Here is a 14,826-nt window from a genome sequence, read left to right as displayed (position 1 = left end):
CAGATGGTTTTTTTCTACAGCGCAGGACGGAGTCAAACTCATCACTCTTTATTATTTGCATTGTGACAAGTTTCACTTCCTCCTGAGGGTGCAGTAACCCCCTGAGGAAGCCGGGTTTCTGGGTGTGTCGGGGGGATACAACGGCGGTGAAAGGAGGGCATGCCAGCAGATAATGTGCTGCCTGTCTGTGCGTGCTCGGCGGTTACACTCACTGCATTATAGCATGATGTGACGCCGACACGTAATTCCATTTTTGGTAATTAAATGCTGTTCATACATGTTTCTGTTTGAATTTTGTTTAGCTTCTTTTGTGGTTTTCGTCGCCGTGGAAATGAGCAGATGTTGACACGCCACCTCTTCAAGTGTGACCCAGAATCCTAACACCAGTTTATCCTCCTCCTGTGATCCATGTGCCGGCATACGTTTGTGTAACGGATGCATTTCCTAATGTTTTGTTGATCACGATTTGTTTCTGTGTTTTGCAGTTTTGGGATTGAAAAGTGAAAAACTGTGAGCAGCTGGAAGCCAGAGCCAGAAGATAAAAACGTTTGTGAAAGAGAAGAAGAACAAAACAAGTCGCCAAGATGGGCAGAAAAAAGATCCAGATAGCACGGATCATGGACGAACGGAACCGACATGTAAGTATACAGAAGACATGCAGCTCTTTATGTCCGTGTGTTGATCTCATGTCTGAATAAACCTCAGAGGCTCTTTTATATAAAAGTCAGGCGTCTTTCGAGGTCGGACATTAACACGTCCAGAAGAGTCCGAGCTCCTGAATCCCGTCAGATTAACATGTTCACCTGATTAGAATCGCTGGAATAACTTCAGATAATGAGTTCAGACAGAAGGACAAACAAGTTTGACTGCTGGATTGTTTCAGTTTATTTGCCCCGAAAAAACAGCTGTATGTTAGCTGAAAACCAGCTAGCAGCGGCTGCACTGACTCACAGTCTCGCTCCATTTATATATAACGGATTCATAAAGCCCAGAATAAGCACTCATCTTTAGCTCAAATCGAAAGATATTAAACTCTTTGAGTCAAGTGGCGTCGTCTAATCACGTCTTCCCACTGGCTTTGTTTGCCGCCTCCAAAACCTGCGTTCGGTCTGAAGACACTGCTCAAAGAAAGAAAATCATAGCCGAATGAGATGATTTTAAGTTGTTGAAGAGCTTCTTCTCGTCAGATCAGTCTGTAAAAATCTACCAGGCGTCAAATATCCTGTGAGCTCCTTCTATAAATGTCCTGTCAATAAAGCTATAAGACACATTAACGCCGACACTCTAACAGACAGATGAAGCCAGCTATGTTGCGTGTTTGATGTCTGAAAAGGGTTTTAAACAGCCCCCCCAACACACACACACACACACACACACACACACACACACACACACTCGCTGTAGTTCCTCAGACTGCTGATCTCATGATCAGGATCCTGTGAGTCTGCTCGCTATACGACGACTGTAATGAGAGCTTATTGTCAATGGAGCCCAACTGCTTGTCACACACAAGTGCACACATATGAACACACACACACACACACACACACACACACACTGGGGGGAGCGGTTCCTCTCTTCCTGTTATGACAGGAAATGCAGGCACATATGCTTCCTGACCCCCGTAGCAGAGCAGGACTGACCTTGTGCCACAGTGCTTCCCTGGACTGTATGATGGTATACTGGTGTGTGTGTGTGTGTGTGTGTGTGTGTGTGTGTGTGTGTGTGTGTGTGTGTGTGTGTCTTTATCTTTAAAGGAGCATACCAGTGTGTTTATAAGTTTCAGCTCCTTTGTTACAGTCATGTAGGCTTAAAGGGAAACTACAGCTTACTACAACTTGAGTTTCATTTTCATAATAACATCTGATCTGGGAACAGCAACGTCGCTAAAAATAGGTCCAACAGGGCAACAAACACGGGCAGTGAGACGACGAGCAGACTGCTGACAAACCTCCAGGTTAGTCAGACAGTACCTGTCCATCACAGACCGACCTGGTGCTGTGGTGCGCTCACGTTCAGCTTCACCTCCAAATCAAGTTTTAAATGATGTGAATAAACCGTCGGCTTGTTGACAAACTGCTCGTGTTTCTGAACTGTCGGGGTCTGACCAACGTGGTGAGTTCAAGGTGAAGTGAAATGTAGATTCACAGTAGTTGCTGTCCATGTTCCTACAGTCTGAAGCAGCCGTTGGTTTCCATTCTCTTCTGTGAAGTATTGAATCAATTAGCAGGCTCTTTAAACTTGCACGAGTTGTGTAATCCATCACAGTGAGCATTGAGTCTGCGTTTAGTTACATTATTTATGTGTGTTAATGTTGTTTAAGTGCAGACTGATTTGAACGATCAGCGCTGCTTATTCTATATATATATATATATATATTCTACTGAAATGAATGGAAACTAACGGAGGCCTGGAAAGGAAAGAATACCCCCGACTTTAAGAGTCCACAGCTAGCAGCGCTGTGAGGCTGCACTCACTGTAGCTGCTTTAAGCTAAATGCTAACATCATGCTCCCAGTTATAATTACAAAGTCGGCTTCATCCTCTGGGGAACATGAATGTCAGCAGTTCACAGCAGTCCATCCAGTAGTTGCTAAAAGGCCTAAAACCCCCACAATGCATCACTGCTGCGGTCCATCTAATAACTAATGATCCTGCAGCGCGTCGATCCCTAAATCCACCATGAAAAACATTTCATACAGTGTATTTTCTCCGTCTTTCCACCAGGTGACATTCACCAAGCGCAAGTTTGGTCTGATGAAGAAAGCGTACGAGCTGAGCGTGTTGTGCGACTGCGAGATCGCCCTCATCATCTTCAACAGCACCAACAAGCTGTTCCAGTACGCCAGCACCGACATGGACAAGGTCCTGCTCAAATACACCGAATACAACGAGCCCCACGAGAGCCGGACCAACTCCGACATCGTGGACGTAAGTGACGCCCAAATAGAAACCTGTTGCATGACAGTCAGCTTGGACTCTTGGAAACTGATTTTTAAATCACATTTTTCAGTATTTTCTGACATTTTATGGACTAGATGACTAATCAATACTGAAAATAATGTTTAGTTGCAGCTCCTTATCATAAGTGTTATTCAGACCCACGGCTTCACTTAGTGTGTGTGTGTGTGTGTGTGTGTGTGACAGCATTGCACCAGCACAGAGGAATACAGTATGTACTAGACTGAACCTTGTTCTGCTTGACTTATGTAATAGTGTTAGGAGAACACAATAGCAAGTGTGTGCTTCTGTGGACACATGTACACACACACACACACACACACACTCTGGACATTTGCTAAGCACACCATGTCACCAAGGTCAAACTTAAGCTATCAGAAGTCAGACTCTGCTGCTGCAACACTGACAGGGACAGAAAGACGTTGTTAGACTTCCTGTATCAGTCATGAAGCACCTGTCAGATAAAGTGGACCGTAAACATTAAAGGTGCAAACAATTCCAAGACATTTTGTTTATATTTCCTAATTTGACGAGACTTTTCTCCGATAATCAATTATTGATAACAAGATCTCACTCAGTAGACCTGAACTGGTGAACTCCTACAAAATAAAAGACACAGACGGAGGAGAGTCTGGTGGTGGTGGTGTTGTTGAACCTGGTGTTTGTGTGTTCACTGTGTGCACATGTACATGCTGTATGTTGTCGTACCTGAGCTTTTCCCTCCACGCGACCCACCACTTGGGCTCTCGGCCGGCCCCGTCAGAACCAGGCTTACGCGCTCTGTAATCCTCTGTAATCTACCACAATCCTGTTTAGCTCGTTACTGTAATCTGTCCAGGCAGCGGTCCGAACCGGCCGGGTTATTTACTGCTGTCACTGTATCTGCGTCCACGTTTACCTCTGGATGACACTTGGTCTTCAGTCCAGACTGAGGAGGGACCGTGTGGCGTTTGGGGGCTTTTTGTTAATGAGAAAACATAATTTTATCTCTTTGTTTTCCATTTTTATCCCCCTACCTCCTCACACATACACACTTCCATTTTTTTCTTTAAAAATAAATGAAACGATGAATTGATTATAAATACAAACTGTGCGTAACTGATGTTGCTGCTGTGTCACTTCCACACTGCATGTGACTCCTGTTTCACTGTCATGTACAGGTGGTTTTTAGTGTCATGTGCTAATAAATCACTGGCATGTTGCTGCTGCCGTGTGTCACATAAAAACAACTCATCACTTAGCTTCCACTCTTGTTTTTGTCCATCTTGCCTTCGTCAGGCTGCTGTGGAGATTTGAGTTCACTACGTTTATAAAAAATTCAGTTGAAAGAATATAAGTTTTGTACTAAATGTTAATTATGGAGATTCAGATTCAGTTTTTATCGACTGCTTAAGATGAAGTGTTGTATTTTAAATATCATATTTTTTGTAATGTTGTCTTGCATGTGTTTTATTTATTGTGCTAAATATTTTATCTTGTAAAGTCACATGACCAGGAACCACTTCATCATCACCCTGATGAAGGTAACATGGCTGAAAACATCTGAGGAACAAGTGATTGAGTTGTGCTTTTTGTTTAGTTTTAATGGACTCTTACTGGTCTGCACGTCGCTGTGTGTGACTCCTGTTGGCCAACACGCCGATGATGATGATGATGATGATGATGATGAGAGGGAAATGTCTATATGTTAAGTACGTAGCTGGAGTCTGGACATGGTTAGCTTAACTTAGCATCAAGACTGGAAGCAAGGAGAAACTGCTAGCCTTGAAAGTTTGGAAAATGTTTAACAGTCATGTGTTCAAGGTTAGGAACATGCTTGAATTTTAATATAGTCCTTGAAAAGCTTGATTTTCAACATAATCTGGTGTTTCATCTACGATCACTTATCTTTTGATATTTGAAATGAAACAATCCCGTCATGTTTGTTGTCTCATGGCGTCTCAGCGAGCATTACATAATCATGATCAAATACAGTCAAAATTAATATGAACAGCTGGCTAAATAAACAAAGTGACAATACACACTGATGGCTGTGGGAATAAAGGAATTTATAGAAACAATTTAGATGTGGTGATTAAGGGTTCGAGAGTCTGGAACTGTTTGGCTGTAGGTGCCTTGAGAGTGCTTGAATTTTACTCTTAAAAAGCAGTAGGACCCCTGTATTCAGGAGAACCGTGTGCAGATTTCTGACCCTTATGAGGACTGACGTCAGAGAGCACGTTGTTCACCGGGGTCTTGTGTTTGTGGGATAATCAAAATAGTTAATGATTCATTTTCTGTCGATTGACTTCGATGAATCAAATAGTTTTTATTCCCTTCTGGTCGAGTGCAACAAGAGACTGAGTAGGACGGAGGACTGTGGGGACTGTGGGGACTATGAGGACTGTGGGGGCTGCGAGGACCCACAGAGCTGTGAAGACCAATGAAATATCTGCCAGACAGGAATTTAGTAGAAGAGAGGCTCCTTTGTTTTGGTCATCTTTTTTTTTTTTCTCATGTGGCGTGTGTGTGTGTGTGTGTGTGTGTGTGTGTGTGTGTGTGTGTGTGTGTGTGTGTGTGTGTGTGTGTGTGTGTGTGTGTGTGCACTACATGCTAGATACTATCAGCTTATTGTGTTGTGTTCATTTAGCCTGGGAACCTTGCAGCTATTTATAAAACTGAGGAGTTCTGCATTCCTCAGTTTTACTCCGTTAACCTTATTTTGCTTTGGCCTGTTCTGTGGTGTGTGTGTGTGTGTGTGTGTGTGTGTGTGTTTCAGATTAGAAACAGATGAAGTTTTCAATAAAGTCGAGCACACACACACTCGAACACACTGACGCTCACATATGCTCGCAGAGTGAGTCCAGTTCCTTTGTGTTGGCTGCGATCCCTCCCTGCTAAATGGCTGGAAACCGGTAGTGGTCTAAAAATAGCCCAGTACACAGCTAAGAATAGCCATGACGGGCTGCGAGTGTGTGTGACTGTGGTTTGCCTGTGGATGAGTGAGTGCGTACGTACAGCTCTGTGAGCCACTGGAGGAAAATAAAGAGTAGGAAGAGAAGAAACTTCAGGCTGAGAAACTAAATCTGACTTCTAGTTTGTCGTCAGAGAGCAGGAGGAGACGCGTATCCTGTTTTAAAGCAACACTTTCAGTATATTTCATGTGTTTCTAGATGTTTTTATACAGTTGCAAACAGACAAAATCCACTGGGGGCAACAGGAGTGAATTATTCACTCACAGACTGAGTATAACTTAAGGTATAAGGACCATAAAGTTAAGGACGGGTGATCAAATGACCTTTTGAATAACTCTCCTGGGTGGTGCCTTCAATGCCAGCGCAGATAATGTACATTTATGTATTTGTTTACTTATTATTTGCCATGCTAGCAGCTCTGAGTGGATGTGCTAAGACACAGCGGTGCTTTGAGCTGAATGCTAACATGCTGATGTTTAGCAGGTATAACGTTTACCATGTTCACCATCTTAGTTTAGTGTGTTAGCATGCTAACATCTGCTAATAAGCATGAAACGCAAAGCATTGAATTTAATTATTACAGTTCATTGACACGAAGGTCCAAACCACATCTCATCACACTCCATCCAACAGCTGTTGAGATGTTTCAGTCTGGATCAAAGTGGAGGACAAACCGACGTTAGCATCCCTGGAGCCACAGAGCTAGCACGGCTAAAAAAGAACTGAAGAGAAATACTGTGTAGTTTTACTGCTTCAGGCCTCTGAAATCTTTCAGATAAAACAGTGTGAGGAGCGAAACTGCTCACAGCCACAGAGACGCTTCATGTGAAGTGGTTGTTATTCAGCAGCTGACTCTAAAATGTTCAACCGTCCTTTTAAACACCAACAGGACTTTTCATAACAATCCCTTTTAACTAAAATGCGTTAACAGCTCATTTCCTTGGAAGGAGCTGACGCGGAATTCATAGAAAAGAGCGTTTTGATTTGGCACTAATTATAGAGGAAAGGGAGTCGGTGTTTACTTGCTTCACTTCCAGTTAATTAATTCCTTTTTATTGCTTTTATAAATAAATAAAAAATGTCTACAGGCGCGCAATTCAGCAAAGATGGAGAAAATAGTTCCATCTGCTGCGTGAGCGGTCGTAGTAGTAGGATGGTGTAAAAGCTGCATGTCATGTTCTCTGGCACACGCTCACTATCAGAGCAACACACACACACACGATGGTTCACACATGTACTGGTAGCATCATCTGATGTGGAAGAGGAGGAGGAGGAGGAGGAGGAGGAGGAGGAGGAGGAGGAGACCACCCACGAAAAAGAGACCAGTGGAAGGAACTGAAACTGAGAAAAGAGTAAACAAAATCGATGGAAAAGAAAAGCGGTGAGGGTGGAGGTGAAGATGGATTTAGGAGGAGGAGAAGGGGGGGGGGGTGCTGGGTGCTGGTATGATGTTATGGCATCTTCTCCCCTCCTCAGCTGTCTCCCTCTCTGTCTCGAGTATCTCCAGGAAGCTGTTTAAACCACCTGCCACCACACACACACACACACACACACACACACACACACACACACACACACACACACACACACACACACACATTCCTGTGGTCGAATAGAAGAAGAATATTTACTTAAATACCAGACTGAAGTATAGTTTCAAAGTACTTTACTACCTCTAATATCTAATTGCTGACCAGTTTTGTGATGAAACTTTAAACCTGTATTGATGGTCTACATCAGTGGTTCCCAACATAAGGGTCGGGACCCCTCCAGTGGGTCACATTATGAAAGTGTTTGTGTGTTTGGACTCCCCCCCCCCCCCCCCGAATTTTTGCTTTTTTGTGAAATATTGAGTGGTTTTACATCTTTGACTCAAATGAAACAAGCTTGTTTCTGCTGCCCCCCGGAGGACAAAACAATCAGTCATTGCAGGTTTAGAGATCTGAAGGCTCCTTCCAGCTGGCTGCTTCAAGGTTACACAGACCACATCTTTTTTTATTGAAAAAGGAAGGCGTGGGGGTGTCGTGGTGAAGTCGAGTCACACTGTGTGTGTGTGTGTGTGTGTGTGTGTTTGAAGGGGGGAAAGTGGGCTAGTGGACTGGGTTTTGTGTTTTAGTAGACGAGCCAGATTGACAGATTGTGAGGGAGGACTGGGAGTGACGAGAAACGCTGCGGAGCAAAAAATAGCCTTCTACGGCCATCCCTCCTGGAGCCACGCTAGCATTGGTGGTAGCTGCCTCACCCTCCTCCTCCCCCCTCCTCTCACCCCAGACCCCCCCCCCCCTCTAAAGCCAAACAGGTGGACATGACTGGGATGAGTGGGATAGCTGCTCTGGGCCGACCACTGAGCTGTGTGTGTGTGTGTGTGTGTGTGTGTGTGTGTGTGTTGCAGTCTTCCAGTGACAGACTGGACTAATGGGCTGTGAAGTGCTGAAGCAGGACGCTGAGAGCCAAACCACATACTGTACAACACACACACACACACACACACACACACACACACACACATACTCACACACACAGTGGTGGAAGAAGTACTCAGAGCTTTTACTGAAGTAAAAGTACTGATACCACAGTGAAGAAATACTCCTGCTACAAGTAAAAGTCACATCTTACGTTAAAATGCAGAATGACTTATTTCAGATTAATATATTTTATTATTGGATTATAATTATTGATGCATTCATGTGTTCATCACTTCATGGTTGCAGCTGCTGAAGGTGGAGCTCATTTTAATACTTTATAGTCTGCTCGGTAGCTCGGAAATTTTCCCTCGAGGATCGATAAAGTTTCATCTTAACCTGTATTAATACTTCATAATCTATTTGTATTTATGCTGGAGTAGGAAAAGTACCATGTTTACCTCTGAAATGTTGTGGAGAAGAAGACAAGGGAAATATTCAAAGTACAAGTACAGTACTCGTACAGTAAATGTACACAAATTCTACAACACTGACACGAGGCTTCGACTGACTGAAAAAGTAAGCGATGATGATGATGATGATGATGGTGTGAAGGCTGATATCTGCTCAGACGGCGCCCTCTGGTGGTTGAAACGGGCATCACTGTGTTAAGTTTAAAGGATGGTTCATTTAGTCCAATTTAAAACAAACTGACTGACTCGTGATGATAGATGAATTTCCTTTTGATTGACTAATCGACGAATTGTTTCAGCTCTAAAGCCAATCAATAATGTTTGGTCACCGCGTAAACGACAGCGTGTAGAAGTGAAAGTGAGTGTTTAACTTGATGTTCGTTCTTCCGAGCAGACGCTGCGTAAGAAGGGTTTAAACGGCTGCGACAGCCCCGACATTGAGGCCGACGACTCTGCTGGCCAGAGCCCAGAGTCGGACGACAAGTACCGCAAGATCAACGAAGACATCGACCTGATGATCAACAGGCAGAGAGTCTGTGTAAGTTCCCGTAGATCAGTTCCATGTGGTCTTCTCTGTGATGTAAACCAGCCCACTGACTTCTCCTGGATTGTGCAGCAGGGTCTGCCCCCCTCCAACTACGACATGGGAGTGTCCCTCCCCAGCAGTAATCCCAGCGGGCTGCTGTACCCCCACCCCGGCATCGGCTGCGGTCTGGGAAACCACAACCTGCTGCCCCTGTCACACACACACCTGCAGAGAAACAGCATGTCTCCTCAGAGGCCCTCCAGCACTGGAGACGCAGGTCTGTACTCATTACATGTACATGTACACATTACTCTGATCCTGAGGTGTATTTAACCTGCCGTCTGTATCTGAACACGCGTCCTGTGTCTGCAGGACTGATGGGTCCAGAGCTGCCCAGCACGGTGGTCTCCAGCGTGGGTACGACTGCACTTCCTTTCTATTCTTCCGGCCAGTAGACCCGAGGGTGACCAGTTAAACGTATTATTCTAACAGAAGCTCTCAGTGGTGTGAGCCTCCTGTAGCTGTGTAAAAAAAATATGTTTTTTATGGTTTTAAGTGAATTTCTTTGAGTTGTTGATCAGACAACACAAGTGATTTGAAGACGACACCGTGGGCTTTAAGAAATGATAAGAGACGCTCACTATTTTCTGATATTTTATGAAGAGAACAACCACAAGACAAACAAAAGATGGATGAAATAACATAAAGAGGTCAGTCTGTGGTGAATTATGATGAAAACCTCCACCTGTGCTTCTCACCAGGAAACGGCAGCTACAGTAACCACTGCACCTCCCCCGGGCTGCTGTCCCCAGGAGGCGTTTCCAAAAACATGCAGGAGAAGAGTCCTCCTCAGATGAGCATGGGCCGTAAGCCGGACCTCCGCACTCTGATGCCCCCCTCCAACAAGTGCAACAACATGCCGACCATTGTGAGTGCTTCCAGCTTCACATCATTTCTTCTCTCTCGCTGCTGTAGATGTTTTTATGTCCACTGTGATGTGTAGACTCATGTTAGTCTGTGCTTTAATGCTGCTCTCCAGTGTGAGGACTTTGATCTGATGCTGGTGAGTAAGTCTTAAGTTACACGTTGGTGTGTGTCAGATATGTGGAGAGAAGAGCTCTGAGCCCGCTGTTAGCACGCTGTTAGCACGCTGTTAGCACGGGGCTAATATTCAACATGTATCTGAACACGTCGTCCAGTGCAGCAGCTCCGAGTCTCGCTGTGATTCTAAACACTCCGTCAGCCAATCACAGGACAGAAAGTCTTCCAGCAGCCTCAGTGTGTGACGTCTGACAGATTTCTCTTTTCTTTGCAGAACCAGAGAATAAATCACTCTCAGACCGCTCAGACGCTGTCCACTCCTGCCGTGTCCATCGCTGCGCAGACTCTACCTGGACAGGGGATGGGCGGGTATCCGTCCACACTCTCCTCCTCTTACGGCACAGGTGAGCACAGCAGACTAGAGGCCACATCCTGTAGGGTCTGATGTCTACATGTAAAATGAGATAACCTGCTATATAAATGAGATTGCATTGATTCATGAGGAGAACTTTCTCTCTGTGTTTGTTTTCCCTTCAGAGTTTTCCCTCAGCAGCGACCTGTCCTCTCTTTCTGGGTTTGGAGGTTCTGGTCTTGGATCAGTAACAAGCTGGCAGCAACAGCAGATTCAGAATCTGCAGCACTCAGCACTCGGACACATGGGGTGAGCGTCTGTGTGTCTGTGTGTGTTGGACGTCGTCTATCATACATTTGTCTTTCTGGCTGAACCTTTTAAGGGTCCCAGACACATTTCTTAGACCTGAGACAGAATCTGCACTCATGTCTGTCCTGACTGGTGGTCTTGTTGGACTGGTTGGACTGGTTCAGAGACCCATCTCCACCCTGCAGTGAGCTCTACCTGACGTTACCTCGTGTCACCTCGGAGACTGGTTATATTAGTCGTGCAGCAGGAGTCACTAATAAACTGGAATCAAAAGGAGGTTCAAGATCACGTATGCATCATGGAGGAGCAGATGTATTTACAGATTTCACGCCGTCTTGAATGCTTCTTGGAGCCATTGATGTCCAGGAGACACGAAGTGACAATGGGGTCAGAGGGACAGAGCAGACGTGGAGACTAAAGCAAACTAATATCAAAGAGGGCTGTTGATTACAACTGGAGCCACAGCTGCCGTCAGTCTGAGGACATGGATCTCAAAGTATTTCTAGAAATATACTTTTATTTATCGTGTTATTTTCGAGCTCTCTGTCTGATGTCTCCCTTAATGATCGTTTAAATCCCGTCTGTGCTGTTTACACCTCGACACATCCAGCCGCACGGTGATGCATCGCAGTCAGCTGATGCAGTCTTAGATCCGTGTAATCAGCTCACCTGGTCTGAGATCAGTTTGTGCAGCAGTCAAAGACAGAGAAGCACGTCAACTCTGAGCTTTAAGTGTCTGTGTCGTCTCTCTCTCGTCCTGCAGGAACTTGTGTCAGACCTCGAACCTGAACCTCCCCTCCGCTCACCAGCACCTCCACATCAAGTCCGAGCCGGTCTCCCCTCCCAGAGACCGGAGCGTCGGCATGCTCTGCACGGGACTCGGAGGAGGCGTCACCACGGCCGTCTACTCCACCACCGGCCGGGGTCACTGCGAGCCGGGCCGCTCCCCCCCTGACAGCGCGTCCAGCTGCGGGAGCTCGTACGAAGGCAGCGAGGAGCGCGAGGATCTCCACGGCAACGACAACTTCCTCCTCCGGCCTCTGTCCAGTCAGGAGGAGCACCACAGCCCGTCAGTAAAACGGATGAGGCTATCAGAGGGGTGGGCGACATGATGGGAGCCGGTCTGCAGCCAGAGGGGAGGGGGTGTTAGTAAAGTTACCTTATAGTGTTATTATTATTATTATTATTATTATTATTATTATCATCATATTCTTCTTGTACTGAGTGGGTGTGCTAAATGTGGTAACAATGGTAACATGTATGTGAGGGGGGGCAGAGTCAGACGGACACAGTGACGTTCTGCTGTATTTCCAACATGTACTGTAGCTGGTCTTCTTACACTAGAGGAGGGACTCCTGGGACCGCAGCTTTGATCAGACTTCTGAAATAGAAACACTTATTTACTTCTACTCACAGCAACATTTGACAAGTGTCACAATATTAAATCACATGATGCTCAGAGCAGGAACAGCCAATCAGAGGCAAGGACCCGACATCTACCCACACATTTACTTTTATTCTGCAAAACACGTGTGAATTAATTTTTGTTCAAAGTAAATTTTTCATGTGTGTAATCCTTAAGGTCTCTAGTAGAAATTCACACATGAAAAAAACCCAGTGTGATATATTTATAACATGTCGTTAAATAAATAATAAGACATTGGCTGAAAATCCAACCACACGCCAAAAGCACCGTCAGCTAAAACTGCCTATGCTGGATTATACAGATTACTCATCATAAATTGAGTTGTATTGTTTTGCGACGACAGTCGGGTTGATGGTCTTTTGATAAATAGCTTTAGTTCTTTAGTCTGTGAGTAGCAGTAAAAGTGGAGGACGACTTCTAGCGGTTTGATAATTGGTTGTCCAGGACGTCACCTGAGACGAACGTGTCCTAAAGCAGCTGGAGAGTCTGTCGGTGTACATGTATTGCTTGTTTTGTGTGTGTGTTGGGGGGGGGGGGGGGGTATAAGTAAATAACAAATATGTTACATGCACATTCACGTATGTGCAAACTTTGTATGCAAACTAACAAAAAAAGGCAAAAAGTGAAGAAGTCTGGTACTCTGAACGTGAAGCTGCTGCTGAGTTTAGTAACATGTGGATCATCGGAGCCGTGAGAGCCGGCGAGCAGGAGGTGGGCCGCTCAGTCCACCGCTGCTCACGCCGTGTTGCAGGTTCAACATATTTGCGCACATTAAAACGTAGAACACATTTATATATGAATGTATGGAAGGTAAAGTGTGGCAAATACAAGAGGTGGAAAGAGAGAGGAAGTACAGTCAGAGGAAGATGGAGGATGTAGCTCTGGTGAGAAGAGAGAGAGAAGAAGTGGCTGAGGAGGTTTCAGTGTGAGTGATGAAGTTATCTGCAACAGGTTGCATAGAAAGAAGCTTTGGATTTCAAATTTCACTTGATGTGAAGACGCTTATCAGAGTTAGTGAATAATATTCAGAGCTGTGGTAGCAAAAATGTGATTTTCAGCGAATGCAATCCAGATGCACAAAACTATGGAAGCAAAGAGGCTGTGAGGACGTGAAGTTACTGAATAACAAACCACTGCTGAATACTTTTTTATTTAATTTCTAAAAATACAACCACTATAAAAGATGTGATATGTACACTGAGATATAAACATATAGTATGTATGGACACAAATATTGGAATAAATAAACTTGAATTGAATATAAACACGAACCTGTGCAGGAGAGGTGAGAAGCTGAAAGTTTAAACCAGGACCTCCTAAAAACAAACAAACAGCATTAGATTCATTATAAATGAAATAAAAACTACAAATCAAAGGACAAGAAATGAAAGGAAATAAGGGAAGTTACTAATGTTTAAGATTTTTTAAATAAAACAAAGACGAACGATAAACATGCTTACTTTAATTCACAATTTTTGATTTACATTTATGGAATTTCAACACTGCATCTATCTTAATTTATTCCAATTGTGCAATTTCAAAAACATTAAAATGTTCAATATTCAAAAACATGCATTTAACATTTTTAAAAAGTATTCAGTAGTGGTTACATTTCACAATTAGTTGACTTAAAAAAAAAAAAAATCAAATTATTTTGGCCTTTATTTGCTTCCATACAACATCCTGCGTTATTTTCCTGTAAAACATTTTCTTCTTTGTTTTATGTGGTTTGATGCATCGAGCAGAGAGAAGTCTCATCTGGAGTGATGATGAACTTCCTGGTACACAGAGTTAGCATGTGCTGATAGCTTCGCAGGAGTTAGCAGAGTGTGGATCGCACTCCATAAAAGCCATATCCAACAGGACAGTGATGCTTTGCTGCACAAAGTTTATAGTGTTATGTTTTTGAAACCGTTTATTCCTTCCTTTCTTATTGTATCAAATTGATATTGTTGGATGTCTGCAGCTCTATTTAATAAGATAACTAATATACAGAGTCAGGAAGCACCGCTGCACGTCATTTTCTATTCAACATTCAGGGAGATTTTAAGTCAGTTGTAAGCTAAGTATAAAAAAAAAAGAAAGTACCTTTTTAAAGTTCAGCTGGTGTCAGAGCCGACGTGATATCACGCAAAGGAAACGGCACAACATGCAGCACCACGGTTCAAAGTAATGACTTGATGGTGATTAACATGCAGTATTTGCAGCGGTGGAAGAAGTACTCAGATCATTTACTCAAGTACAAGTTCCAATGCAACGAAAGTAAAAATACGCCAATACAAAGTCCTGCATTCAAAATCCTACTTAAGTAAAAGTACAGAAGTATCAGCAGTAAAAGTACACTGAACTACAGCGATTTATACTCGTTGGGAACCACTCGTTT

At 44.0% G+C, this 14,826-nt stretch overlaps 1 protein-coding gene across 2 annotated transcripts; it reads left to right on the top strand.

Moving 5' to 3' along the window:
* Window positions 1–584: 584 nt before the first annotated feature.
* Window positions 585–12,177, top strand: mef2ca (myocyte enhancer factor 2ca). Of its 2 annotated transcripts, XM_070924106.1 has the most exons (10): window positions 585–638; window positions 2,727–2,930; window positions 9,184–9,327; window positions 9,409–9,592; window positions 9,688–9,732; window positions 10,077–10,243; window positions 10,355–10,378; window positions 10,631–10,760; window positions 10,894–11,017; window positions 11,781–12,177. In XM_070924106.1, the coding sequence occupies exons 1-10, from the start codon at window positions 585–587 to the stop codon at window positions 12,127–12,129; spliced, it is 1,425 nt and encodes a 474-aa protein (XP_070780207.1). In that variant the 3' UTR covers window positions 12,130–12,177. The 2 variants fall into 2 exon arrangements, with proteins under 2 accessions (XP_070780207.1, XP_070780206.1); XM_070924105.1 differs by lacking the exon at window positions 10,355–10,378.
* The last annotated feature ends 2,649 nt before the right edge of the window (window positions 12,178–14,826 follow it).

The sequence above is a fragment of the Enoplosus armatus genome, chromosome 18, assembly GCF_043641665.1.
Source record: "Enoplosus armatus isolate fEnoArm2 chromosome 18, fEnoArm2.hap1, whole genome shotgun sequence".
Lineage (NCBI taxonomy): Eukaryota > Metazoa > Chordata > Actinopteri > Centrarchiformes > Enoplosidae > Enoplosus > Enoplosus armatus.
Note: the sequence above shows the minus strand (reverse complement) of the source record. Positions and strands in the feature narration are given on the sequence as shown.

What these genes read in the sequence shown, in the direction of transcription:
- mef2ca (XM_070924106.1), top strand. Translation starts at nt 585, where the DNA reads ATGGGCAGAAAAAAGATCCAGATAGCACGGATCATGGACGAACGGAAC. An exon ending in TCAACAGGCAGAGAGTCTGT is followed by an intron (nt 9,328 to 9,408) that starts GTAAGTTCCCGT and finishes ATTGTGCAGCAG; the next exon opens with GGTCTGCCCCCCTCCAACTA. An exon ending in GCAACAACATGCCGACCATT is followed by an intron (nt 10,244 to 10,354) that starts GTGAGTGCTTCC and finishes GCTGCTCTCCAG; the next exon opens with TGTGAGGACTTTGATCTGAT.